This window comes from Heterocephalus glaber, unplaced genomic scaffold, assembly GCF_053883595.1.
Source record: "Heterocephalus glaber isolate CG9 unplaced genomic scaffold, H.glaber_assembly_v1.0 deba00001454, whole genome shotgun sequence".
Taxonomy (NCBI): domain Eukaryota; kingdom Metazoa; phylum Chordata; class Mammalia; order Rodentia; family Bathyergidae; genus Heterocephalus; species Heterocephalus glaber.
In genome coordinates, this window is record NW_028258303.1 from 17,762,763 (window position 1) to 17,789,955 (window position 27,193).

General features: G+C 39.3%; 1 protein-coding gene across 5 annotated transcripts in view; it reads right to left on the minus strand.

Annotated features, from left to right (window-relative positions):
• The window catches only part of Rasgef1b (RasGEF domain family member 1B), a 598,312-nt gene that overhangs the window by 358,481 nt on the left and 212,638 nt on the right, over positions 1-27,193 (minus strand). For all 5 annotated transcript variants that reach the window (XM_021260972.2, XM_021260973.2, XM_087215906.1 and 2 more), the window contains one exon: positions 16,538-16,591. In XM_021260972.2, coding sequence (XP_021116631.1) covers positions 16,538-16,591 — 54 coding nt within the window. The remainder of the gene's footprint in view (positions 1-16,537; positions 16,592-27,193) is intronic.

The window sequence follows — 27,193 nt, forward strand, 5'->3', positions numbered from 1 at the left end:
ATTTGTGGCAAGCTGCCAGCTCAAGGAGCTAATTAATTAAAGGGCTCTCCTTGCCAGGCATATTGGCCACTTTGACATCTCGGTTGGACACTTGAGCTCATGGAGGTTCAGCTTTGGAAGAGCATCCCTGCCTTCATCACATTTGATCTCCCCAGTGGGAAAAGCCAAGTGTGCCCAGAGTTGCAATAATCATATTAAGTACCAGTTTCCTTTGCCAGAAAAACAGTGCACTCTTTTCTTTATCCTTCCCTTGGGGAAAATTCCCACTGAGTCATTTGCTGAGTTCTCTGCTTATCTTGCAATTCCATACCAGCAGCATCATTTTTCCCCCAACACACATAGGCATTTCCACAAGGCTGTATGGTCTGTGGTTTTAGAGGAAATCTTTAAATTTAGACTCAACCCTAGAGCAGACAGAGCTTGTGATCTCTTGTGACAATAGTTAAAGAGATAGCAACATGGGAGAGTTATCTCATTCATTTCCATGGGGCGGGAGATCTTGGAGAAGACCATCCTCCAGCCCCTCACTCAGAACATAAATGCCCTTCGGCCACCAAGCATAGTTACAACCTATTTAGTAACCCACAGATGCATTTAGATTTTGCCTCAATACAAATTTAAAATGGGAGAGGAGGAATTCATTAATGGCTCTCCCAGGGAGAGTTATTCACAATCTATTCTCTGCTATTAAAGTATTTACTTTATGCATTCATTATAGAACTCACTCTTTTTGCAATTTATTTATCCAAATATGTTTGATCCTCCCTCACAAAAAAAGCATGAATTCATTTATAACAGGGATTCATTTGTCTTTTATCCTCCAAATAATCCTGAAGACCTTCAGTGTGTATTGAATAATTAAATAATTGGATCTAGGTGAATCCAAACAAGGGCCTAAAGAGGATTTGAATGAATTTGGTGTCTTTGGTGGGTACTGTTGTGGAGATGAAAATAATTTATAACTTATACATTGTTGTAGCTACTTACATCTGATATATGGAAGGAAGGGAAAACAAGCGGGGAAGGGAACAAAGGGGGAGAGAAGAAAAGGGAAAGCTAAATAGAGAATGACGGAAGAGAAAGGAAGAAAGAAAAAAGAAAAAAATGCATCCAAATTTATTGAGATCCACAGGCTAGAAATTAGTTTCAAAATTACGTGGTACTAGGTTCTATCTACTTAAAAAACCCAAAATAATCACTTTCCCCATCATAGTGAACTTTTTGTGTTTAAAGGCATAGTAACGGTAAAATGCTAAATCTTTTTGTTAATTCTCAAAATAAATGTATTCAAGCAGCTAAATCTCAATAAATGGAAGCAGGCTTCAGGTGTCAAACTAAATTTGCCTAATCTGACACTTAGCTCTGCTTGAGTTGGGTAGAAACATAAAATTTAAACTACTGAAAACAGGTTGCATGAAAATTTGATGAAAGATTCAGAGCTATCCCTTGTCCAAAGGGAAAGCAGAACTATAGAGCCCCTGGAGGCTCAGAATTTCATGCAATATCACAAAATCTATCTCTAACTCTAACCTTATACTGCAATAGTTAAATTAGCAATGCTTTTGTAACTTTTGGGCGTATTCCAACACCCTCTCCTTTTTTATATTGTTACTATTATTACTGGCAGGATTAACAAAAGATGATGTGAAACAGCCCACACAGGAAACAACACATGAAGTTCAGAGCATATTTGTGCTGCATTTCACTGGAGTCAAAAACACTTCCCAAACATCAGCAAATTAATCCACTGGGTTCTCTTTCTGTATATATTATATCAACCTCGAATTCCCAAAGGTTTGGCAATTGCCCATTACCAATTTCTTATCAATACATGAAGGCCTATGGTATACAAGATATATGTTAAATACTTTACATTATTTTCCATTAAAAAAGGCCCATTATCTACAGGAGATGTGAAAGATGGCATTCTGAAATGGCACACATAGGACTCTATAAAATTTTAACTTTTCTTCAAATGTTGTTTTCTACTTTCTCATTTCCAACACCCTTTGTGATTTTTCCATGCTTGTAAATTCTTGCCTTACAAAGTAAAGTAAGGAAAACTAAGAACAGGAGAAAAGATATAAAGGTTCAGAGCCAAAGGACATGAGAAGAAAATGGAAAAGAAATGGGAAGGGTGAGATGCAGTAGACGTATTATCAGGTAGCCTGCTTCTAAAAGCAGCTCACCAATTAAACGTTACTGGGTTCTGGGTTCCTCGCCTCTCCTTCTGGAGTTAGATTCCGGGTTCTTCTCCTCTTGAACAAAAAATTGGACAAGACAAGCTAAAAACGGTACCAAAAGTTTATTTGAAAAGTGAAGGGGTATGGAAGAAACCAGCTCTGCAGAGCAAACTTGAGTAGAACAAGAGAAAAAGGAGAAAAAAGCAAAAATAAAAGTACAGGCTGTATCTGGGAAACATAGAGTTGGCTAGGTCTTCTCGGCATCGCTGTGTCCTTTATCCTGTCCAAATCTGGAGGAAACCCTCGAGAACTTCTACATACGGGCCCTGAGAGGTGGTGCTGGGATCCCACGCCTCAGGCTGATGTCAGGTCTAGGCCATCTCATTGAAAACCTGCTGGAGTTCTTGCTAGACTTCCATGAAGGGCTTTGGGAACTTTTCCGCATACACACTCCAGGATCTTGTAATTAACAAGTCATGTCTCCTTCCCCAGCCAGCTTGCCACACCCTAATCTCCTGTCTCAGAGGAAGCAGCTTTTGACTTCTTAGCATCTGGCTGTCTTCCCTGACTCTTCTTTGGGGAAACCAACACTCTCCACTCCCGACCCAGAGGTCCAGGAGGCCCTGATCACAGCCCAACTCAGAAACGGAACACAGCCCAGGCCTGCTCAGCTGCCACCAGCCCTCCAGACACTGACCCATTCAGGCCAGTTACTTTAGCAAGCCAGGTCAACAGGCCCAATTCTGGGATTTGGCTTTGGATTACAGATAAAGATAGGTTCTTTTTCCAAGTCTGGTCAGGCAGTAACTGATCTTACTACAAAATAAAACCCAAACTGAGGAAAACATGACCACATGATGAAAAGAAAGAGAAATTCCTAATGACATCATCTGAGAATCCAGATCCAGTTCACCTGAAGTCAACTCTGCCTGGCCTCTTTCAATTATAGAAGTCATTATTCTCAGGTCAGTTTGAATTGGCTTATGTCACTTGGAACCATACTACATAGAGTTCAATTTCCTGTCACAAGAACATAGTTGCTCACAAATTAATAGTGATATTAATATAATTAATATTCATTAAGGAGTTAATTTAATAAACAACAAAATATTCTCACATGGCCTGGAATGGTATTCACCATGAGTAAAAAGTGGCTTTGGAACCCATTTGGATTCTTTTTTCTTTTGGTACCGGGGATCAAACTTGGGACCTCGTGCTTGCGAGGCAGGCTGTGGAACCACTGAGCTAAATCCCCAGCCTAAACCTATTTAGATTTGAATCTGGACAGTCTGCATCTTACTCCTGGGTGTCCTTGGACAGGTTAATTGACTTCTCTGTGCTTCCAGTTCATCATCTAGAAATGGAGATGGCAATTGAACCTCATGAGTCTGTTGTAAGGATCAAATGTATTAATATATAAAAGGTTTATTATAGTCACGTGCAGATAATAAAATTTCAATGTTACCGTTATGTAACAATAAATACTAGTTATTTTTATATATCAAAAATATAAGTCTTTGTGATTTTCATCCAGTCAGCTACTCTGCTCTCCTTCTTCTGGCCATACTCTGGGCACAACCTGGTCATCCCTGGCCACCCCCTCTGCCTGTAAGGCTCTTGTCCCAAAGGTCTGTGTAACTGAATCCTTCATCCCTCCTCTGATCAAATGACAACACCTTGTGCAAAAGCTCCTACAAGACTTCACACCCTCTATTTTTTCACCTCCCATTCTAAGAAATGGTGTAATTAATCTATTCTGTGTATTTCATATTGTCTCTGTCCAGGACCAACACAATAAATTCCAAGATGGCAGGAACATCTCTGACCAGTTTTAATCACTGATGTGAACTGGTCCTTAAACACAGCAGCTCCATTTCAGCCCAGAAAGAATGGCTGCTATCAAGAATTCAACAAATAACAAATGCTGGAAGGGCTGTGAGGATAAAGGAACCCTTCTCCACTGTTGGTAGGAGTGTAGACTGCTGCAACCACTGTGGAAATCAGTGTGGAGATTCCTCAAAAAACTAAAACTAGAGGTTCCATTTGACCCAACTATTTCCCTTCTTGGTATCTTCCTGAAAGAATTAAAAGCAGCATACTGCAGCAATATATGCACACCCATGTTTGTAGCGGCACAGTTTGTAATAGCTAAATCTTGGAGACAGCTCAAATCTCCATGAACCAGTGAATGAATAAAGAAGATGCATTTTGTTATACAAAAGTGGAGTACTACTCTGCCACAAATGAGGATAATCTGGAGACATTTCTAGGTAAATGGATACACCTTGAGACCATGCTCTTAAGTGAAATAAATTGCACACACGTTTAAATACTGCATTGTTTCTCTGGTGTGAGAAATGGAAAATGTAAGTAAGGACCAAAATGTATAATAGACATTGAGAAACAGGAAGAAAATGTTCAAATGGGAAGGGGAACAAGGGAAGGAGAAAGAGGAAGGAGAGGAAGGGAGAAGAAAAATAGAGAATAGAAGGAAAAAATGGAAACAAAGCTTTTATAAATAAGGAGGGGAAGAGGTGTCAAAGGGAGGGGAAGGGAATGAGAAAAAAGAATCAAGATACATCATATACAGGTACACAATCCCTATGATAAATGTGATGATTATGTATATCTAAAATGTACCATTAAACAAACTACATGTGGCTAAACGAATAGCTGGTATCACTGTTACCATCATCACTATTTTCCATCATGCAAGTAATAAAGCCACAGCACTTGGAGCTAACAATGACCATGGAGGTCATCTTTAGGTCCCCCCTTCTTTTTGTAAAGAGAGGAACAAGACACCATGTCTTGCCCACTCTGACTCCCTGTGCCCAGGGTCCCAGTATACAGTCTGTCTCGGGTCCTGGACACACACTGCAGCCCCGGCCTCTTTACCAAGCAGCTCTAAGGCTGCCACTCCACAGCTATCTCATTTGTGGTTGGCTTGAGCAATGATTTAGGGAATTATAGCCATCATCAACATGTAGAATTAAAATAATAAAGAAAAACAATCAACATGGGAAGAGAAAAGAGAGGGAGACTGCTTTTGCTTTTTTTGCCTGTGGAGTTCAGATCATTTATGGAAACATGAAACAAGCCACTAAATCAGAGGATGCAATTAGCTCAGTTGTAAAGTAACTTGGTCCTATTTTGAGCAACCATAGCCACAGTGATCATTCTTAATTGAGGTAAATTAAGTATTCTGACTACTCCACTTTTATCAAAAGAATTGCAAACCAGTAAACAGATCCAATTTTAGGAACTCTACATCATTCTTCATATTGATTCATCTTTTCTTTTCCTTCTGTTTCTCTTTATATCTAGAAGACTTTGCTGTAAACTCGGAAAACAAGATAAAATGTCTCTATGAAAGTTTGTCCTCCAGAATGGATTATGTAAAATTAAGGTGTGTGTGTGTCTGTGTGATGCTAATATTTAAATAACTATAGCCCAGTATTTTTTATGTAAGACTGAAAAATCTGAAAGGAAAATAGATAATATGGAAGGAGAAAAAGTTGCTCTGGTCCCCTTGAGGCTCAATAACACAGCCACCAAAAGGAAAAACTGTAACTCAAAAGGGAAACACAATTTCCAACCAAAAGGTCACCATAATATCTTTAGTTCTTAACAAAGAAAGAAGTAGAATCAAGCTAGCAATTATACAGCTGAATAGAATACAATTTATAGCATTTACTCACAAGAAACTCCACAAAAATTGCACAATCATAAGCCTACACTCCTTTATTTCTGCTGTCCCTTTAAACCATTCTGGGAGTCTGGTGTTGCAGTGACAAAAATCCATGTTTATGGTAGCACGTGGAGGGGGAGCACTGCTAATTACTACTGATTCCAATATATCTTCAAATGTGTATTACATGGGCAGTTATCTCCGAACCACAAGCCATAAAGGTCACATGCTTGAAACTTCTTTTCCTGCAGATGCAGCCATGATAATTACATCTCAAGGGGGGATTAGAGCAACTTATTTCATGACATTTGCCCTTAACTACCTTCCTTCTTATTAGAAGACTTGCTGCTGCAGACAGTCACTGAGGCATACAAACCTTGGGTCTGAATGCACTGTTTATACTGAAGTGACGCTGGCAGTCCTTGCAGCTACTGGGAGAGACTCATGGGTGAGCTCCAGCATGGGCAGTCTGCATCTTACTCCTGTGTGTCCTTGAAGGTCCTACTCAGGCAGAGGCCCACACCCAGAAAGGCACCAGGTAAGTGCTGCTGTTGGGATTCTGCTGTGACATTTTAAAAATTGGTGTCATAAAACTTTAAACTTAAGATCACTACATTTTACTCAATGTAAATTACACCTTGACAAAAGCAATGATTATAATGTATGCCTTGACTCTTGCTTAGGGTAGGAGATACATAGAAACAGGGCATGCATCTCTTCTGGTCATGAGACTATTATTTTCAATAACCGATTTTAATCCTGTAAACCATGACTACTTGGTTTGACCTCAGATATACGAGGCTTTCCCTTTGAAAATTTCATTATCATAAGCTTAAGGATAAAAAATGCCTAGCCTAGGGATATAACACTGTAACATTATGGAAGAATCGCCAGTATTCACTCCATGAAATTATCTCCATGGCTACCACACTGGGAGCAAAGTGCATGTTTCCAGTAGCACTTCCTATTCATGAGGCCAGGGCCTCTACCCACCAATGCCCCCTTTCAATGAAGGAGGAGGCCATAGGCCCACCCTTCCTACCCAGTTGCCTCTATTCAGACAAGATCACATCCTAAAGGACACTTCCCCAACACAGGAGAATGCAAATGGGCAAGAGGGACTAACATTTAGAAAAGGCAATGGATCCATTTTATTGAGGGGGAGGGATATTTTACATTTTATTCTACATCTCTAATAGCCCATAAGGTATTGTTTCCTACACATGAATGTCCTAGGTACAGGCAAAAGAAGACATACAAAGAGAAGACTCTTCCCCTTTCTTTCTCTTCTGTTTTAAGCTTTCTTCTGGAGGCATTTGTTGAAATAATACTAGGCCAAAGTTATAAGTTAGTAAGCATTACTAAATGTCCACTGTGTGCTCAAAACTGGGGCAGATGCTGGAAATATAGAAATGGATATTCATTCTACTTTTAGGAAGGTTTTATGATTCATCTGCAGAGCTCATGGGTAGTGAAACAAGGATTTCAATCACTGAAGTAGAGAACCAAAGCCTGTGCTCTTCTGCCTCTCAGGAGAAGGGGATAGACATGCAGTAAGAAAAACCAAAACCAGGCAGTAAGACCCAAGAGGAGAGTATATGGGACCCAGAATCAGTATTCTTCTCCCTAATACTGTAAGTGAGTGCTAGGAGCTCTGCCTTTTCTGGGCGAGGGAAGGAGGAGCAGGCACAGACAAAGGGCTCAAGACCTCTTGATCCAGCAGTGACGCAGCCTTCCTTCCCATGAGCCAGGACTGGCACCTCCCAGCAAGGCAGAAAACCAGCACCCTGCCAAAAATGAGCCTCTTTACTTCCCAAAGCTCTATTTTAAAAATAAGCAGCATTTAATGTACTTGAAATGATAGTCTTCGCTGTGACTGCTCTGAAACATGGGATTTTATCATTCCAGGGGAGAGCTGAGGAATTTCCTCAATGCTGACAGGGTGACTTCATGTTTGTGCCTTTTCCTGGGGCATGGGAAGAAGCCACCATGACCTGCCAGCCTGGAGATTCTGCCAAAAGCAAGGAGTTATGGGAATCTCAGAGAGGTCAATGAGCACCATCTAAACAGATATAGTAAGACAAATATAGTATAGTTTCAAAAGGCTGAGGAACCAACGGTCAATCAAGATGTTAACCAGTGATTTTACTGTCTCAACCTATGTTTACCCAGAGACACATTCAATGACAATGATGAAGTGCTTGACTCTTCCCAGAGCCCTTGACATTCTACATTCTTAGTTGCCTCATCCTGAAGGAAAATTACCTTGTCTATGTGAGTGCAGCATCACTGGTGTCTATTAAAAATAAAACTCCATCCAGTGGGCTGAGAGACCCATGGCACAAGTTCCGCACACATACATATCTTTAACAATAGTGGAAGGACCCAAGTCAATGCCCTGGTTTGTTAGAATAGACAACACACCCACAAATAATCCCACATGATTATCACTGCCAAGAAATGGATTTCTTTTAAGTTTTCACATGTTCTAAAATTAATACTTTTGTACATGATAGGAATATGTTTCCTAAATATTTTTAAACAACCTTGAAAAATAATTTTTAATCTAAAATTTCCTAAACTACCTTTGAAGGTTTTCATTCATATATATATATATATATATATACACACACACACACATATATATAGATACATATATACACATATACACACACACACACACACACACACATATATATACACACATATTTGTTATGGTATCAAAAGTGTGGGAAGAGATATACAAAGAAAGGAAAGAGACCTCCCACGGGAAAGTACAATAAATCATCAAAATGGTAGATGAATTTTTAAAATAAACTTCTAACTTGTGGATCCCATTTTTTATGATTATACACAAGGATTCTGGATGAGATCTTAGGTTCCTGCACGTAGACAGAAATTACAGCACAAAGAAGCAGGGCATTGTGATACCAAAGTGGAACCATCACTGTTTCTCATTTCCAAGTAATCTGTGAAACACTTTAGGCCACCCCTGGGATTCATCTGCCCCTCAGCCTCACCTTATTCATCACCCTCACCAGTCCATCACCTCCATTCTCTCTCTGATCTGTACCCCAGGGTGGAGTCACAGGGAACAGAGAGAGGGTCGGGAAAGGAGTGAGAATATCTCTTTTGTGTATTACTTTCAAATTTAAATACTTCACCTTCAGTGGCACTGTGTCAGAATGGCCATGCACAAAAACTGTTGAGTTAAACTAACCGGATTAAAGCATCTTGCACTGAGAGATGTAAAAGCACCAAGACACAAAGACATAAACAATGGACATAAAATAGGTGGCTTGAGACACTGTGGGACAGACATAGTTGAAGATTGTCCTTGGTGCTTATCTACCCAACACATACCGCCAGATGTCAACTTCAGTGAAAAAGCATAGGATGGGGAGGTTGTCAAGGGAAACCTGAGAGTATATGAACTGGACCTATCCTGCAGTTGTTGGAATTGACCTTAAAATGGCTCTGTAGTAGCTCCTATCATGTCTCAGCACATTCATTTTTCATCTTTAACATGTTAATCATAATACCTGCTTTATAATGGGAGACATTCCACCAATAATCCTGAATGAATGAATGAATTCATGCATCTCCTCCAAATGTTTCTAGGTTTTCTAAGTTAACAAGTAAACTGGTTTTGGGCTCAAAATAAAAACAAGGGCTCTTGTTGATCTGGATTAATGTCATTTCTAAACTTTAGACATATCTGATAGGCTAAAATGGCTTACAAAGAAATGTGTCTGTGTGTGTATGTGTATGTATTGATAGGTATAATTAAATATATATACAAACACATACTTGCATATTATTACCCAGGTATAAATTCTTTTTTTAGGATTTTTTAGATAGTGGTAGAATAAAAATAATTTTAAAATGTCATACTTTATAGTTTTAAGGGAAAGATTGGTTATTTTCAATTATTAAAGGTTAAAATAGGCTAAATCACTTTTTATGCAATCATGTTTCATACAGTGGTCTCACTGCACACTGTGCTTTTCTGCACTTTTTCCAGTATCCTTATCACACTAACATGTCAATATATGCCCTAAGGAAAAACTCCATTAAAAAAAAGAACAAGGGCTCTTACAACTCTATAAAGCAGTGTTTGGGAGGCAGACTTGGGGGATTTGACATCTTTGGCTAAACTAAACACTTCAATCTCCCCAGCTATTTATTAACACCTTATGCTAGTGCAGAGATGACCATCATAAATAAGTCCTGAATATAATTATTCTTCTCTTGACTCCTGTGAAAAGGGAAAAAAAATTACCTTTTAGAACAAAATGGTCCAGAATGATCTCACATTTATTGACGTTCATGTACATAGTGAATCCATTCATTGAATAGACCTTTCTGAGTTCTTACTACTGTGAGGTATTGTGAACTATTTCTAACAGAATCAGTCATTGTTCCTCCTCTCTAAGTGCTAACAGTTTAAGCAGAAGTAGGAGCCATAAATAAGTATTAAAAATCTTGTGGGAGGAGGTAATAAAATGCTAAAAGCAAAGGTTCTGGCCCTAGACACATCCCCATCCCAACATCTACTAGTACACTGCAGTGACCTCAAACACGTTCCTTAATCCCTCACAATCTTGGCTTCTTCACCTTCAGCAACAACAATGTTACTCACCTCAAATACTTGTCATAAAAATCAAATGAGTCTGTACACATGAAGCACTCCTTAAGGAGCTGGGAACACAGTAAACAGTGGACAAGTTGTGTGATCGGTGCTAGTTGTTACCCAATTTGAGCTTCTCTAGCCCAAAAATCTGAAATCCAAAATGTTCCAAAATCAGAAACAGTCTGAGCACCAACAAGCTGTCTCAAGTGGAAAATCCCACATCTGACTTCATGTGACAGGTCACAGTCAAAACACAGGTGCTCTAAAAATGTATAAAAGTATCATCGGGTTATAAGACACATTAGAAACATAAATAGGTTTTATATTTAAACTTGGATCCTGTCCCCAAAATATCTCATTATGTATGTAAACATTCCAAAAGAAAAGGATCCAAAATCTGAAATATTTCAGGGCCCAGGCATTTCAGATAAGAGATACTTGACCTGTACCAAGACTAAGAGCAAAATGTCATGAACCTAGGAAGTACGACCTCTAATCTTTCTAGAGAAATCTAAAAAGTCAAGAAAAGAAAGTGACAATATGACAAGTTACTCCATGGAAGAGTAAAAGTTTTCCAGGCCAACAAGAGGGAGAGGAAAACATTCCAGAGAAGGAAACAATTTGTATACAAGTGCAAAGTTATCAAAGAGTTAACACATCCAGGAGCAATCAGCTCAAGACATCCAGACTCCAGGCACCTGAACACATGGCAATCTGCCTTCTCTGCCCAACATTTGGATATCAGTAACACAGCTAATGGGAAAAACATCTCAAGCTGGAGACGATGGGAATAAGAAGGAGAGGCAAAGTTTATTTCAAATAAAGCTAAAATCTCTTACATGTTCTTAAGTAACAGTTTGACATGAACTGATGTGTGAACTGTTGTATGAACTGTTGTTTGTTTGCTTTTTAGAAAGTAACTTTAACAGCATTTTGGAAAATGAAGTGGATAAGGGAAAACATAGTATAAGGGAAGAGCAAGGAGAGAGTTGCTGCAATCTTTCAAAGGAGGGTGAGGGGCAGGAGGAAATTCCAGAAACTTTATAAAGTGAAACTTACGGGATTGGACAGTTGGTTGGTTGTGAGAAGTACAGAGAGAAAACAAGGATGATACTGAGGCTCCTAGTTTGGAATGGTGAAGCCTTAAGTGAGGTGGTGAAATAAGAGAAGAATGTTCAGGATGTGGAAGAGATTTGTTTACAGTTGCACGTGTTCTGTGGGACACCAAGGTAAAAATAGGAACTTGGGCTCAAAAGAAATTTCATTATTTGAGAGGAATTTTCTTGCAGTAGATCCAGATTCTGTTCATGTGAATAGCACTATCTGTGCAAAATATCTATAGATTAAAGAAATATTATAGAAATAATATATCTTAAAGCCCCTCTGGATTTCCCTGTCTATAAAATGGAAAAAATAATAAGATTTATGTAACCAACTCATAATATTCCTTTTCTAAATATTCTAACTAGTGATCAAATGATATAGTTGTGCAGACTCAAAGGGCTCGAACAATCATTCCACCTTCCTGCCAAAAACAAAAGACAAAAGTAGATAATTTGATCAGAGTCATTTAACTGCATGACTGCATTTCTTGCATTTTTGCTCCCATCTTCCACAACTCTTACCTACATGAATTCTTTTCCTCTCCTCCCTCTCTCACTCCTATTATAGGGCAAGGTATGCCCCGAAACTAGCTCAGCTTAATTCCGTGCTTTTGCATCCAAAGTCTGGTCTTCTCAGTGACCTCACTCAGTGGATATTCCCCTCTCTTTTATTGAGCACTCACCGTTTCCCTTTCAGTTGTCTTCTTGGTAGGAGCTTTTAAACACATGTAAATGTCCCTCCTTAAAATATACTCCTTCAGCCTCAAAACCTTTATCCAACTACTTAGCTCTTTCCTTCCTTTCGCAATAAATTCTTTTGAGGAAGCCTCTGTTACCTTCTATTTCCTCACCCCTCTCATTCCTAAGTCCACTGCAATCTGGCTCCTATGCCCAACGCTGTGATACCAATAAAAAACCAACAATAGCCTGTGGTATTAATAAAGCTAGTGGACAATACAGTCTTTATTGTGTTTGACATCTCAGCAAAGTTTTGAGACAAGTGACTACATCTTTTTTATTGAGTTGATTTCCAAGACATCACATTTTTTTTTCACAGTACTGGGGAATGAACCTAGGGCTTTCACACTGAGTTATGCCCTAAGCCCTTTTTTGATTTCTTATTTTAAGGCAGGGTCTCATTAAGTCTTTAAATTGCCCAGGGTGGGCTTGAACTTGGGATCCTCCTCCTGTCTCAGGCTCTCAGAGAGCTGTGATTATAGGTGTGCCTCTATAGTTTCTGGGTTTCCTTCAAAGTTCATAATCTTCTCCTAGCTCTTATATTAACTCTTCTCAAGATTTTTGCAAACTCTACAAACTTCAACTCTATATACCTGGGTGATCTCATCCATATCTGGGTGATCTCATCCATTCCCACTCGTTCAGTCATTTTCTCCACGCATATTCCTCCCATACCCAGAGTGCTATCCTGAATTGTAAGTCTACACACCTAGCTGTCTGCTGGCCATCCTTACCAGGAGACCTCACAGATGCTGCGAAACTGACCTGTGCCACTCTGAACTCATCAACTTCTTCCCTTTAGTTCCTATCTCCAAAAATAGCACAAATACCACTTCATTTGTCCATGGCAGAAATCTGGAAATTATCTTTAGCTCCTTCCCTGCCCCATATGCAAACTATGATTATATCCTATTGATTTTATCATCCCAATTTTTCTTGGCCTCCACCCCCATTACTCTGTTCTTGGTCACTACCGCCTCTTGCCTAGATTATAGCAGCAATCTTATACCCACCCTTTGTGTCAAAAGTCTTGCTTATTCTGTTGGCAACCAAGTAATCTTCAAATAAAGATCTTATTATGTTGCATATACCTATTTTCTCAAATTGAAGCCCTTTAAAATTTTCTTATTACCTTCGAAATAAATACAACTCTTAATATTTTTGCACCAGGCACTGCTTATCACTGCTGATCCTTTTTGGCTCACTGCTCATCTTCTCTGTTTCAAGTTGTGATTTGCAGACACTACATTGTTATAGTTCTCTCCATCTCACCTCAGGGTCTTTGCACTTGCTATTCTCTACCTTGTCTTCACGCAGGCCAAAAGCATTCATTCTTTGTATGTGTACTTGAATATCATTTCCTCCAGGAAGTGTTCCCTGGCCTCTTGATAGGTGAAGTAATCTTGGTATGAGTTTCTGTAAAGTCTCAACTTAAAGTAATAATATTTCTATCCATCATGATTTTGCTAATTACTTGTTTAATGAGTGTCCACTCATTCCAAAAAAGTAAAAATAACCCATGCATGACTCATTCACCAGGACATTCCTGTGCATGTCAAATGGCTGGTGCTGAGCAAATACTTAGCTGAGATGGATGAGAAACTGTGCTGCTCTGATTTGTGCACCACACAGACCTGGGAGAAGTAGTAAATAAGTTGAAGAACAGACTGAGTTTATGAGTTAGCTTGATAGATCAAAAAATTTCAAACAGGAATCAATGAAGTGCCCTACATTTATACTCAAAGAATCATGTGCAAAGATATAAACAAGAGTCATATTTTAAGAGCAGCATACGTGGAAATGTCACAGGGCATATGCAAGGACTTCAAACTTCAAGTGGCCAACAGCGGATATGGTTCACAAATAGAAACTGTGACACCTTACACCATTAGTAGGTTGCTAGTGTTACACTCAAGAAAGCCTACTGCTTGCCCTCCCACCATATCCATGCCTTACATTGTACCTGACATCTACGGGGTGTATAAACTAAGCTTGCTGAATTATAAGTGAGAAGTTCCATGTTGCTTTATGCCAGATGGGCTACATCTGGGGAATGATACACAAATTTGGATATCAATAATAAAGACTGTGCCAAAGGAAACAGCCCATATGCCCATTAACTGATAAATGGGTAAAATGTACTTATACACAAGGAGTACTACTCTGCCATAAAGAAGGATAAACTTAAGTCATTTGTAGGAAAATGGATGCACCTTGAGGCCATAATGTTAAGTGGAATAAATCAGACACACAAGCCTAAATATCTCATGGTATATATGAGAAACTCAAAATATAAATAGCAAAATAAAAGACAGATAATAGGAAGTAAGGAGATCTTTTTCATATGTGAAGGCTATGAAAAGATGGAGGGAGATGAGAGAGAAGGGAGAGAAAGGGGATGAAATAAAGAATTGCGATCTGTTACATACATGTCCCAACTCCCCACAGTGAATGTAATCATTATATAATGCAAATGTGTACTAATAAAAAATGAAAACTGACTCAGTGGTGCCATGGCCTGCCTCACAAGCACAAGGTCCCAAGTTCGATCTCCAGTACCAAAAACAAAAAATAAAATCTGAGTAAAATAAAATAAAATTTATGTATAGTCCAATGAAAAAGATAACTTGGTCTAAAAGCAATAATAATAATAACTAACACAGCACTTATGGTGTGTTCTGCATTGTTGTGAGCGCTTTACATGTATTATTAATATACTATACAAAGTAGGTACAATTATTAGTCCCATTTTACAGATGACAAAAATGAGGCGCCTATAGGTTTTGAACCAACCTAAGGTTACATAAGTAGCAAGTGGCAGAGCTAGGTTTCACAACCAGACAGCCAGGTCTCCCACAGTCCACGTTCTTGGAAATCAATGCTATCAGTGTCCTACTAGAAATGACAAGGAAAATCATTAGCATATTAACTACCTCTATACCTAAATAACTAGGCAGAAACCTAAAAGAGGCAGATATTGGCTCTGGAAAATGGTGAACCTTCTAATTTTCTGGATGATCTCTAGTGAGGACAACCAGTCACATCAGGTTCCCTCTCAATAGAATAAGGTAGAGGTTAAAGGTCTGTCTTTAAATAGTATCAAGAGCAGTTCCATCCTGAGAAACAGGTGAGACTAGAGGTCCCCTAACGTCTCTCTGTTCTCCAAGATCTATGATTCTAAAAATAACACATGGCCCTCATTCTCAAACAGCTCCCAATTCAATGTAGACATCAAGACAAACATAGCAGGACTCAATCAAACTAGAGATGTAATAGGCAAGTAGAACAACTATCAAAATAACAAAATGGATACTATTCTGAGCAGTGGGACCTCACACCACCTCTAAAGATAAGTATCCCTGCTACCCACTTCCACATCAAGCAACATGAAAAACAGAAACAGCATAGCAGATAATGTCACAGTATAGAATTCTAAGAAATGCTGAGTAACAAATGTATTAGAGGCAGGTCAACTCTTTATGCACCTGGTTTTCCATATCAATAGACAATGTCAAAAAATTTATTTGAGTTTTCTGGACTGTGAAATCACTTCTTTCCCCCAGCCCCCCAGAAAAAGCAGATCTAGTTAAATCTGAGATTAAAGAGGCGGATAAAAGTGAGCACTGGCCCGAGAGGTGGGGATTCGCCACGCTGCCATAGCAGGCAGTCTTCAGACATGATCTATTACAGGGACATCTTCCATCAGATGCTAGTGAAGCCAATCCTTTTGCAAAGCATGACTGCTTTTCAAACAAGACGGTAGTGAACCCAAACCAGATTTTTATGCTATATGATCAGGTTTCAAAATACAAAATCATTTTACTATCATATTAGGTTTAGGTTTATTAGATTTAAATTTGCAAACAAAGATATAGAAGCCTGTAATGCAGTTTACAAACCATGCCCTCAAATCCCCTGATGCTCATCTTATGGAATAAAATGTCAGATAATAGTGAGATAAAAAATACATGGAACGAGAGCTTCCCTGCAACAAAATGCTGTCAAACAATAACACAGTTTCCTACATCCTGCGAGTGAACTATTCACTTTTCCATCTCGGAAAGAAAAGCAGGTTCCTAATATGCCATCAGAACACTCTCACTGATACCAAAGCAGTTCAGTAGAGTGTCACCGACACGGAAGCCTCCCTTCCTCACACAGAATGCTGGAATCTCAGATGCCTGCTTACCTTTTTGCAGTCAGATAAGGATTTCTCACTGCCCAATGAGCTGAAAATGGTGGTCTGCAAAACAGAAAGGTGGAAAACACATCAGAACTGCCAAAGCGTAATGATATTGACCTTCCCTGTTCATTTCCGGTCCAGAGTAAACATGACTTCCTATAACTCCCCTGCTTTCTCTGGATTTTAAAATGCGTCTGCCTTCACCATTAGCAAAGCCACTCTACCCAAGTTGGAACACTAAGGAAGGACTATAAATTACCCTATGAGGAAAAGAATTTTAGTTTATCTTCATTTCACAAACAAGGTAACTGAAGCACTCTGGGAGGCTGAGGCAGGAGGACTGTAAGTTTGAGATCAGCCTGGGCAACATAGTGACTTAGTGAGATCCTGCCTCAAAATACAATATAAAAAAAGGTTGGGGATCTAGTTCTCAGCTGGGTAATCTAGTTCAATCCCCAATAGTACCAAAAAAAAAAGCAACCTCCAAATCTTTCAAATGACACTTGTCATGTCATGAGCCTGGTTGGCAGGGCAGAGCTTCTCCATGTTTAGAGATGTCGGAGTCTGCACAAAGGAACTAGTGCTTAACATCCTTAACATCCTCCCTTCCCTGTGACTGATTTTTTACTATTTGTGCACAGCTCCAAGTGGCCTGATGAACCACTCAAAAAGGTCTCTAGCGTTCCTGCCTACATGGGGATTTATACATAAGCTTACTCCTTTTGAACGATCCTATGAAAGGCTATTCAGCTGTGGTCACCCACATAAATGGTATTGAGATTTCTTCATTAAATTTTTCTACCTCTTCTTTAGTTACACAACTAATATATATTCCTAATGTATCCATCTCCACTACACCCTTGTGCACCCCTTGTGAGGTAACCAATATATCCAGTAATTATGTGAGAATAGACGCAAGTAAGACGATATCAGAAAAAAACTGCAGTCCTTATCCCAACACACCACTTTGGAAGTGTGATGCTAGAAAGGCAGACTCCCACATAGCAGCAGTATAATATGAAGCTCAGAGAGAGCAATGGAGAAGCATAAAAGACTCCTAAGTAATAATAAAATACATCTCTGTAAGCACATATCTATTGTCCACTTGGTTTGGCTAAATCAGGATTTTTCAGTCATCCCTATGAAGATTTAAGGCCAGACAGTTCTTCGCTGCAGGGAGGTGAGGAGAGGGAGGCATGGTATGCCTGTAGTATGTGCTGCAGCACCTCTGGTTTCTACCCACCAGATGCACACAATTCCACCCTCAGTTGTCACCACTGAATATGTCTCCAGATATTATCAAAAGTGCCTTGAGAACAAAACTCCCCCCAGCTGAAATCAAATGGTCTAACTTCTAAAAGGACTTGTTATGAAAATGATCCCAATTCCCTGGTGAATACAACTAGGTGTTTTCCAGAAAAAAAAGAAATCTAATGGTAGGAATATCCCTTTCTGCTCCTGAATAAGTGTCACTCTCTATCCTAAACAGGTGTCAGAACCTCGGGAGGACACAATTCTAGCTGCTGAAGACTCCATGTGGGGGCACCTCAAAGGATCATAATTGTATTTTTAACTAAGTTTAAGATACACCAGCCCCGCTACCCTAGGGAGAGTAAATGAAGAAACATGTCTAAGAATTCAGACATTAGTGCAGTAACCCCAGAGGAAATGATCTTGGAAGTTAAACAATACCATTCAACTTTTGTTAACAGTCTCAGGTGACCTGAAAAACATGCTTGAAGGAGAAATGAGTGTCAGAGATGGGTGCAATTAGCTTCATTAAAAAAGAAAGAAATTATACAAGTAGCTCTAAAGGTTGCATTTGTACAAAGCCAAAGGACAAATGTGCAGTGAAATCTTAACACCTACAATGAGTGTGAACCAGGGAATGGAATGAATCAGTGATGGTCCATACTCTTAATTTAGCCATTTTCATAGGGGATTTCACTTATACGCTTGGTCAGTCTCATTTCATTCTCTTTAAAAGACTAACTTGACATCCCAGTCTCCTAATTGCAGCTATTGTAAATGACTTGGTTGGGGTATCTAAACCTTCTGATAACTTGTTCACTTTAATCACTGAAAATGAAAGACTGAAAACATGTTGGCTTACCCATGCTATGACCTTCTTGATTACTGCATCAGTATTTTTGTACTGTAGGAGAAACTCCTAATGAGTCACCTGCACCAAGTTTGCATGATGCTGCATTTGACACAAAAGCACAGGCACGATAAAGCACAATGTCTTTTTGAAAGCACTGACTTCTAACCCTATTAGCAGGGTGACTAGCATGAGGTGAACCATATTAGACATAGACAGTTTTAGCAATTTCCCCAAATAAATTTACAAAGGTAAGGCTTTGCTTTTGTCCATTTATATGTGGATGGCTGAGAAGTCACTTTCTAGGAGCTCTGTTTTAGCATAAGGAAGAATCACAACAGTCAACTCACGAGGGCTGGAAAAGTGTAGAGGTCACTACAGGGAAGGAAACTAGAATTTCACATCTTGTGTTTCATTGGTCTCTTAATCCCCAAAAGGGATAAATTTATCAGATTCTTTCCAAAAGCAAATTTTGTTTGTTTGAGCTTTTAATAATAAATTTGAAAGCATATTCCACAGGAGAAAAATGAGGAGTTAGGTCATGAGAACATTGGGCACTCATGATGATGGGAAAAAATCTGAAGACACAGGTCACAGGTTAGATTTCCTACAAAGCAGAGTGGAAGATGGAAATTAGCAAGCAGAAGGTTTATCGGGTGTGTTCTCAGGTCATTGCTTATAGAAGGAAAGGGAAGGATGCAGGGTGGAGCAGAGGAAGAGGCTAGGCTATGGTAAGGCTCAATAGAGATCTCAGCCAGCCAAACAGGGGCCTTTGCAGCGGGCATAGACTCATCCCATGCTAGGGTGATACAAAAGGTTGCCCTGGAAAGGAAGTATGATGCCGGGCAACATGACTCTTGCCAGCCAAGGGCAAGCTCCCAAGAGGGTTGAGAGCTAAGGGCATTCATCAAGCAGAACTCATAGAAGAAAGGAAATCTGTGTGGAGCTACAGTATATTTTACTTTGACACACTTCTACCTAGAACAACTCTTAGCTGTGGCTGATTTACTCTAGTTGAACATAACTTCATCATAGCTAAGAATTTGCTGGTCTTTTATGATAGCATTTTAAACAGAAAAGCAGATAGACCACTTTCTCAAGAATATAGACCCTAATTCCTACCCCTTCTTGATAGACTACCTTGTGAGTTTGTATTAGGTCACCCTTAGCATCAAAGGGACAAAATACCTGAAACTCACACCTTAAGGAAGAAGTCTTATTTGACTCATGGCTTTGGTTTTGGAGGATTTAGTCCATTGTCACCTGGCTCTAAGGTAGAAAATACACAGAGGGTGGGATGGCAGAGAAAAGCTGCTCAACCATGGCAGCCAGGAAGCAGAGAGAAAGGAGGAGCCAGTGAGGAAGATACACATTCTAAAGGCACCCCCCAGGACACATTCTTTCCAACCAGGCCTCACCTCTTAACAGCACACTTAGCTATAAACTTATCAATGGATCAGTCCACTGATGAGTATAATACCCTCATGAAACACTTGCCTTCTGAAAGCCCCACTTCTAAACACATGAGACTTGGAGGGGGTGGGTATTTTACATATAAACCATAATAGAGCTTATGATGGACCTTTGGCCTTGAGCTCTTGAACTCTTCACCTGAAATAAGGAAATAAGGATTCATTCCTATTTAGATCATGAGAAATTCCTTGCTAATTTGAACAAATCTAGCCTGATTTTAATAGGCATGTTGTTTGATTTTATCAGGCACACAGTAAGCATACTACCTACTTCTTTCCTCCATCTGCCAGTGAAAGTCATTTGAATAACAACTCTTGATTATCTACCGAGGAAGAGAGTTTTATAGGTGTACTAGTCAAGGTTCTCCTCGCAAACAGAACCAACATGATATATGGAGATATTTAAGAGTAGATTTATTATGAGAATTGGCTCACAGAACGAAGGAAGCTGAGAAGTCTCACAATAGGCCCTCTGCAGGCTGGGGGACCAGGGAAGCTAGAGATGCAATTCCACTTGAGTCTGAAGACCTGTGAACCAGGGGGCCCTTGGTATAGCTCTCACTCCAAGGTCAAAGGCCTAAGAAATAGGGGATGGAGGTGGGGGAGAGGATAAGTTCCAGGGTCCAAAGGCCCAAGAACCATGACAGCAGAAGTCAGGTGTCCCAGCTCAAGAAGAGAGACAGGAAAAAATTCACCCTTCCTCCATCTTTTTGTTCTCTTCCCACTTTCAATGAATTGTGTGATGGTGGACTCCACTGGTGAGGACATCTTCTTTATTCAGTCTTTTGAATCAAATGCTAATCCTACAGATGACACTTAGAAGTAGTATTTGACCAGCTGTCAGGGCATCCCTTCCATCAGTGAAGTTTACACCTAAAATTAACTGTAGCAATGGAGGATTCACAAAAGCACTAATTATGCCTTTACATTTGACTTTGAGACACTGTAATGGTTAATTTAGAAGACATAGGAGCATAAACATATCTTCCCTAAATTAACATTCATAACCATTTGCGAAAATATTCTAAGTGGGCAGAAAGACACAAGTGACCCAAAAGGAAAAGTAATTTGTGATGAAAAATCGCCCCTAATAAGTTCTTGGTCAGAGAGTCTACAGATGGAAGAAGATCAGTAATGGATGGTTCATCCAATCCAGCATATAAAAAAGCACTTCCAGGAGGTGAGCTACTTACCCAATTCTCCCTGGCAGGAATGTTTTATAAAGTGATCGAGCACTGCAAAGAGACTCCTCATGTTCTAAACTTCTTTGTAAGAGAAAGTTTACCTCTGAGAATGATTACAATGTTGCTTATTCCCATTAAATTAAGTTTAGAGAAAGAGCTGGAAGAATCATACCTTTACCGAGCCAATTTCTGCCACATAATATCTGTAAATAAGATTTATATTTTAAAAACAACAAACATATGACACTTATGTGATTAAATTGGAATGCATTAAGTACTGAATTATAAAAATTAAACAATTGAGAGACTGAATCTCTGAAAAGGTAATGTTTTCACAAACTTTTATTTCAAGCATCTCCTTAATGTATGTATGCCTGTGGGTGGGTGAGTTTTGTACTCTTAGATGCCACGAGACAGAGGCTATCTAGTTCTGATGAAGCTATCTAGTATCTGAATCAAATACACTGAATGCTAAGAGCTATTAAGGAATGACGGCTGCATAAGGCATCTCCATTTGATATTTCCAATTTGTACAGACATCTGTATGACTTCTTACTCATTGGTAGATGTCAGGACTAGACCTACTCATATTACTAACAATGTGAAAGTCTCTTTCATTAAATCAATGGGTCCCCAAAGTACTTGTTACTTGGAAGCTTCCTCAGACAGTTTAGGAGGCTGGTTCTAGCATTTCTTGACAAAAGTATGAATTTCTGTTTTGTTTTTATGCTTTAGTAGACTTGTATTGATACATATGCACTGAAATAGTGGTATATCCTCTAGGCAAAGTGTGGCATTCACATTTTTTTTAACTGCATAATTATAAAACATCAACCAAAGGAAAAATTATACACCCAAATAAATGATAAAATTACAGTGTTTTCTTGTAATCAATGAATACCAAAAATTTCAATTAGTCAAGTGAAAAGCCACTGAATGTGCCAGCAGGATTTATATCCTAGACTAATGACCATCATCTGCATCCTATTTAGCTAATGAAGGCTTGGAACACTTGTGGATAATTAAGGGAAAGCTGATGGGAGGAAATTTGAGCCATAGAAAGATCAAATCTATTTATGCCTGCATTTAAAGCTAAACATACCTAATAGTTCACTCAATCAAAGCATAATGTCTTTTCATCTGGGATAAGATAGATGCTCATAAATTAAGTAGTCACGTTAGCTCCCAAAACCCAAAATTCATTCCTTCATTCATCCAAGAACTATTTAACACCTACCACATGCCTCTGCCCTTGTGGATCACCCTGACAGTGCTATGATCCCGCCAATGCTTTCCCTACCACTTTCCCTACTTTACCTTAATTCAACTTATACCTCTGGTTTTCACTTTATTCAAGGAACTTCCATCTAGCTATCTTGACAGACACAGCATAGCTGTAGTCCAGAGGCATAAGGGGTTGCACAGGGGATGTGGTGAGCACCTGGTTTTCTCAGAGCTGGCAGAGCACCTTAGAGGTAGCCCACCTTCATTAATAGGTGGGTGTCCATGTAAGAAAGACTAAGGTTGTTAGAGGGGAAGAAAAAAACCCTGATGTTTGGAAGTAGTCAGGACAGGAATCATGCTCAGTGGAGCACTACTGAATTTCACTAGATTAGTAGTCATCTCATTCAGCTGTTACCATCTCTCTCAAGTACGGAGCACCATCTTACTCAATGAGCATCTTATAGCTGAGCCACACCACAGTCGCTGATTAATTTGTGTTTAGCAGAGACAAAGTTTCAAGGACCTGAAATCTTAGGATCTATGCCTATGCTGGAAAATAGAACACATAGCTGGCAGGCCTGTTGTGGAAAGTCAACAAATGTTGGCATCTCAATCTTCAGGGAATACATTTCTGTTTTTCAGAAGCTCTTCCACATCTTCCCTGGTGAAAATCATCACCAAAATCAGAGCCCTCACATACCCATGGGAATAACATTAAGCCAGTGGGATTCAACATTGAGTGGCATGATAATCAAACAGAAAGCTCAATAAATACAAATCGCTGGGTTCTGATTTAGAAGGAATAAGGTGGGGCCTAAGAATTTGCATTTCGAGCACACTCTCTAGTAAGATTGATGCTCTCATTCCAGAAACTGTACCTTGGGAATCAGTGGTCAAAGCTATACCTAAACAAAATTAACACCAATGATAACTGTGTCTTTGCTTATCTGGCCAAAGAATGAAATGTCTCTAAAATTTCCAGAGACTGTTTATTTATTTATTTATTTTTGGTACCAGGGATCAAACTCAGGACCTTGTGCTTGCTGCTTGCAAGGCAGGCACAGTGCCACTGAGCTAAATCCCCGGCTCCCAGAGCTTATTTTTAATTAGTAACAATGCTAATAATACCATCTAACATTTATACAAAACTTTCTATTCCTAAAGCCCATTGACACATATTGTTGAACTTCTAAGAAACCCTATAAAAGAGTTATTCATCTCATATCAGGACATTAAGATACAGGTTGAGTGACTGGATCAAATTTTCTTAGTAAGTGGTCAAGTCAGGACTCTATTGGCTTTCAGAAGTATTTCTAGGATAGATTGTGCTATAAACTTGTACTCTGGGATCATCAGGGCACAATGTGAAATTCACTTGAAAATTTAAAAATGAGGTTGTTCTAGTCTCAAAATACCAATGTCAAAGGTTCTTTAATAAATGGATATTGAGTTCTTTACATATTCTAGATATTAGTCCTCTAAGAACTAGCTGGCAAAAATTTTTTATCATTTTTTAGGTTTTCTTTTCACTCTGTTGGTTGTTTCTTTTGCTGTGCAGAGGCTTTTTAACTTGATATGAGCCCATTTGTTGATTCCCAGTTCAATTTTCTGTGATAAATTTGATACACAAGCTTAAATATTGCATTATTTATCTTACATGGGAAACCCAAGTTATAAATGAAGAGCAAAATAAAATATAGATAATAGGAAATAGGGAGGGAGATCTTTCTCAAATGAAAGGGGATCCAGAGATGGAGGGAGGGAGGCAGGATGAAAAAAGGAATTAAGATGTGTTATGTATACATATTAACTGCACACAAGGAATGAAAACATTGTGTACTGCAAATATGTACTAATAAAAATAAATTAATATTGATTTGTTCTTACTCAGAATCACTTATAAAAGCTAAGGAGCCTTTCCATTCATAGTGAATTATGTAAAAGAGATCACAGAAGTCTCCTTAAAGGGCTCAATAGAAGAAAGAAGGCCACATGAACTCCAGATCCAAAGTCTTAATTAGCTGTAACTATGAATGCTATGAAAAGAATACAGTCTGTGGAAAACATTGTTCACTTTGTACCTACTCCCCTTCCTGCCAGTGTAGGTCTTGGACATTTCCCACCAGGTTAGTACCTTGAGACAGACTTCAGGAAGCTGTGACTCTACAGAGAGCAGGAGGCAGCCATGGCTTACAAACTGCACAGAGGTAAAACTGTAAGACTTGGACAATGCCCCCCATAGTCCCCACCACTGTCACCATGACAGACCCAGGCCATTTGCTGGCCCTCACCTTAACTCTGCAAGGAGAATCTGGTGAGAATGGCAGGCACTGTGCTCCGGGGAAGGCTAAAGGGAGGAGTAGCTGTCAGAACACATTTCATGCACTTTGGCACAATATTAGAATGTGGCCAGTTAGTGCCAGGAGAGAGAGAAGAACAACAAAGAGCCTCAAAGAAGACATAACAAAAAGCAACATTTCATACAAAAGGCTCTGAGTGGCAAAGAGCTCCATCCCTAAAGGTATCTATATTAATGCAATAAAGCAGGCAAAAGGCCCCACTCAGGGTTGGGTCATGTACCATTGCCCTTCACCAACTTGAAATAGTAAGTGCTGAAGGGAACATGATTTGAAGGAATTGGGGCAAAAAAGAGAGGCAGAACATTTCTATAAATTTTGACTTTAAAATAACAGTGAGGAAGTCTATATGCAAATGCTATGCATCTCAGCATCTATAATTTTTGAGTTAACAACTGTGGTACCATAAGTAATAGGACCACATCAGTGATTTTAAAAGATTATTACTCAGTATTTGGAATAATCCTTAAGATTGTACAAACCCCTTTACTAGAACTTATTGCAGGTGGTTATCTTTTGCATTGCAATCTAAGTTTATGGAGTCCAGAGGCTATTCTTAGAAGTTTTTCTACTCTATAGTTCAGCATGGTGATGGGTGAGAACAGAGTAGGAACTTCATAAATGTTTGTGGAATGCATAATGAATCATGGAAAAGGAAAAAAAAAAAAAAAAGCAAGACAGAGAAACCAAGGAAGGCAGGCAGGGAAACAAAAAGTCGAGATCATGACAGCTCAACACACTATTGTGGAAAGAGTCTTATAGGTTGAATTATGTCCTTCTCACAAGATGGTGACATCCTAACTGTGAATATACTCATGTAGTGATACCTGGGAAGTGACATTATACCAAAATAGGATCTCTGTGGATGACCCACTTAAGATGAGGCCATTAGGGTGGTTCCTCATCAAATATGACTAGTGTCCTTGTGAAAAGGGGAAACTAGACTCACACACAGGGAGAAATGAGATAAAGACAACCATGTGATGATCCAAGCAGACACTGGACTGACGCAGCTGCAAAAGAAAAAGGATTGTGGGTCACCATCAGAAGCTAGGAAGAGGCAAGAAGGAATTCTACCCAGAGTCTCAGAAGGAACACGATCCTGATGAGATTTTGATTCCAGCTCCAGACTCCAGAACTGTGGGGAAATAAATGTTTTAAGCCACCCAGTTGGTGTTACATTTTGCTTTAGTCCTAACAAACTAGTACAGGGAATATGAGTAAGGCTCTCTACTTATTCATCTTCTATTTTGGTGGCTGGCAAATTTCTCCTGTGGATGGCCAGATAGTAAATATTTTAGGCTTTGGGGGCCATAAGTTTTGTTACAGCAACTCAACTCTGATCACTGTAGCTTGAAAGTATGTAAATGAGAAAGTGCGTCTGTGTTTCAATAAAGTTTTATTTTATGGATGTTGAAGTGTGAATTTCATATAATTTTGACATGCCATGAAATGATGTTTTTTCAACTATTTATTTTTAATTATTTTTATTGGTACTCTTTTGATATACATAATGGTCACATTCATCACAGGGAATTTGTACCTATACATAATATATCTTGATTCTTCTTTTCCCTCCATTCTTCTCCCCTCTCTTCAATCCTTCCTCCCTTCCTTATTTACAAAAGCTTTGTTTCCATTTGTTTCTTTCTATTCTGTTTTTTTTTCTTTTCCCTTCCTCCCCCTCCCCCAGTCTCCTTCCCATTTGAATGTTTTCTTCCTATTTCCTGATATCTATCACCCATTTTGGTCCTTATTTATCCTTTCGGTTTCTCACAAGAGAAAGAGTGCGATATTTGTGAAAAACACTCTTAGCTTATCAGGTACTGGGCCAGATTTAGGTTCAAGTGAGAGAGAAGAAGGATCTGCACCCCGCTCCATGCCTTTTTTTTTAAATGACAACTGGAGGGAGAAATGGTTTGGCCAAGGGATGTCATGCTCTTCTCCCTCACTTCCCTTGGCTCCCCCACACATATGGATCAACTGGGACAGTTTACCTCAGTGTCCCCTTGGGTTACTTGACAGCTGCTCCCTGGGCCACTGTAACAGTAGGTGTTGAGTTGTCAGGCATGGTTCCCCTCCCCTACTCATACTACTCTGGACACTGAAGTGGTGGGGAAGCTGCCCCTAATGTGGCAGAGATCAGGAAGGGATCTGGGCCCATTATTAACATCCTCAACCTCCCAAAACCCCAATAAACTGTGTTGAAAACAGCTAGTCCTGCTGAAGATTCCCTGATTTTGGTCCCAGCATTTTTCAGGGAGATACGTAGCTGTCGGTCAAACAGCTCATGCCTCCTGCCTCTTTGTGGAATCTTCGCCATC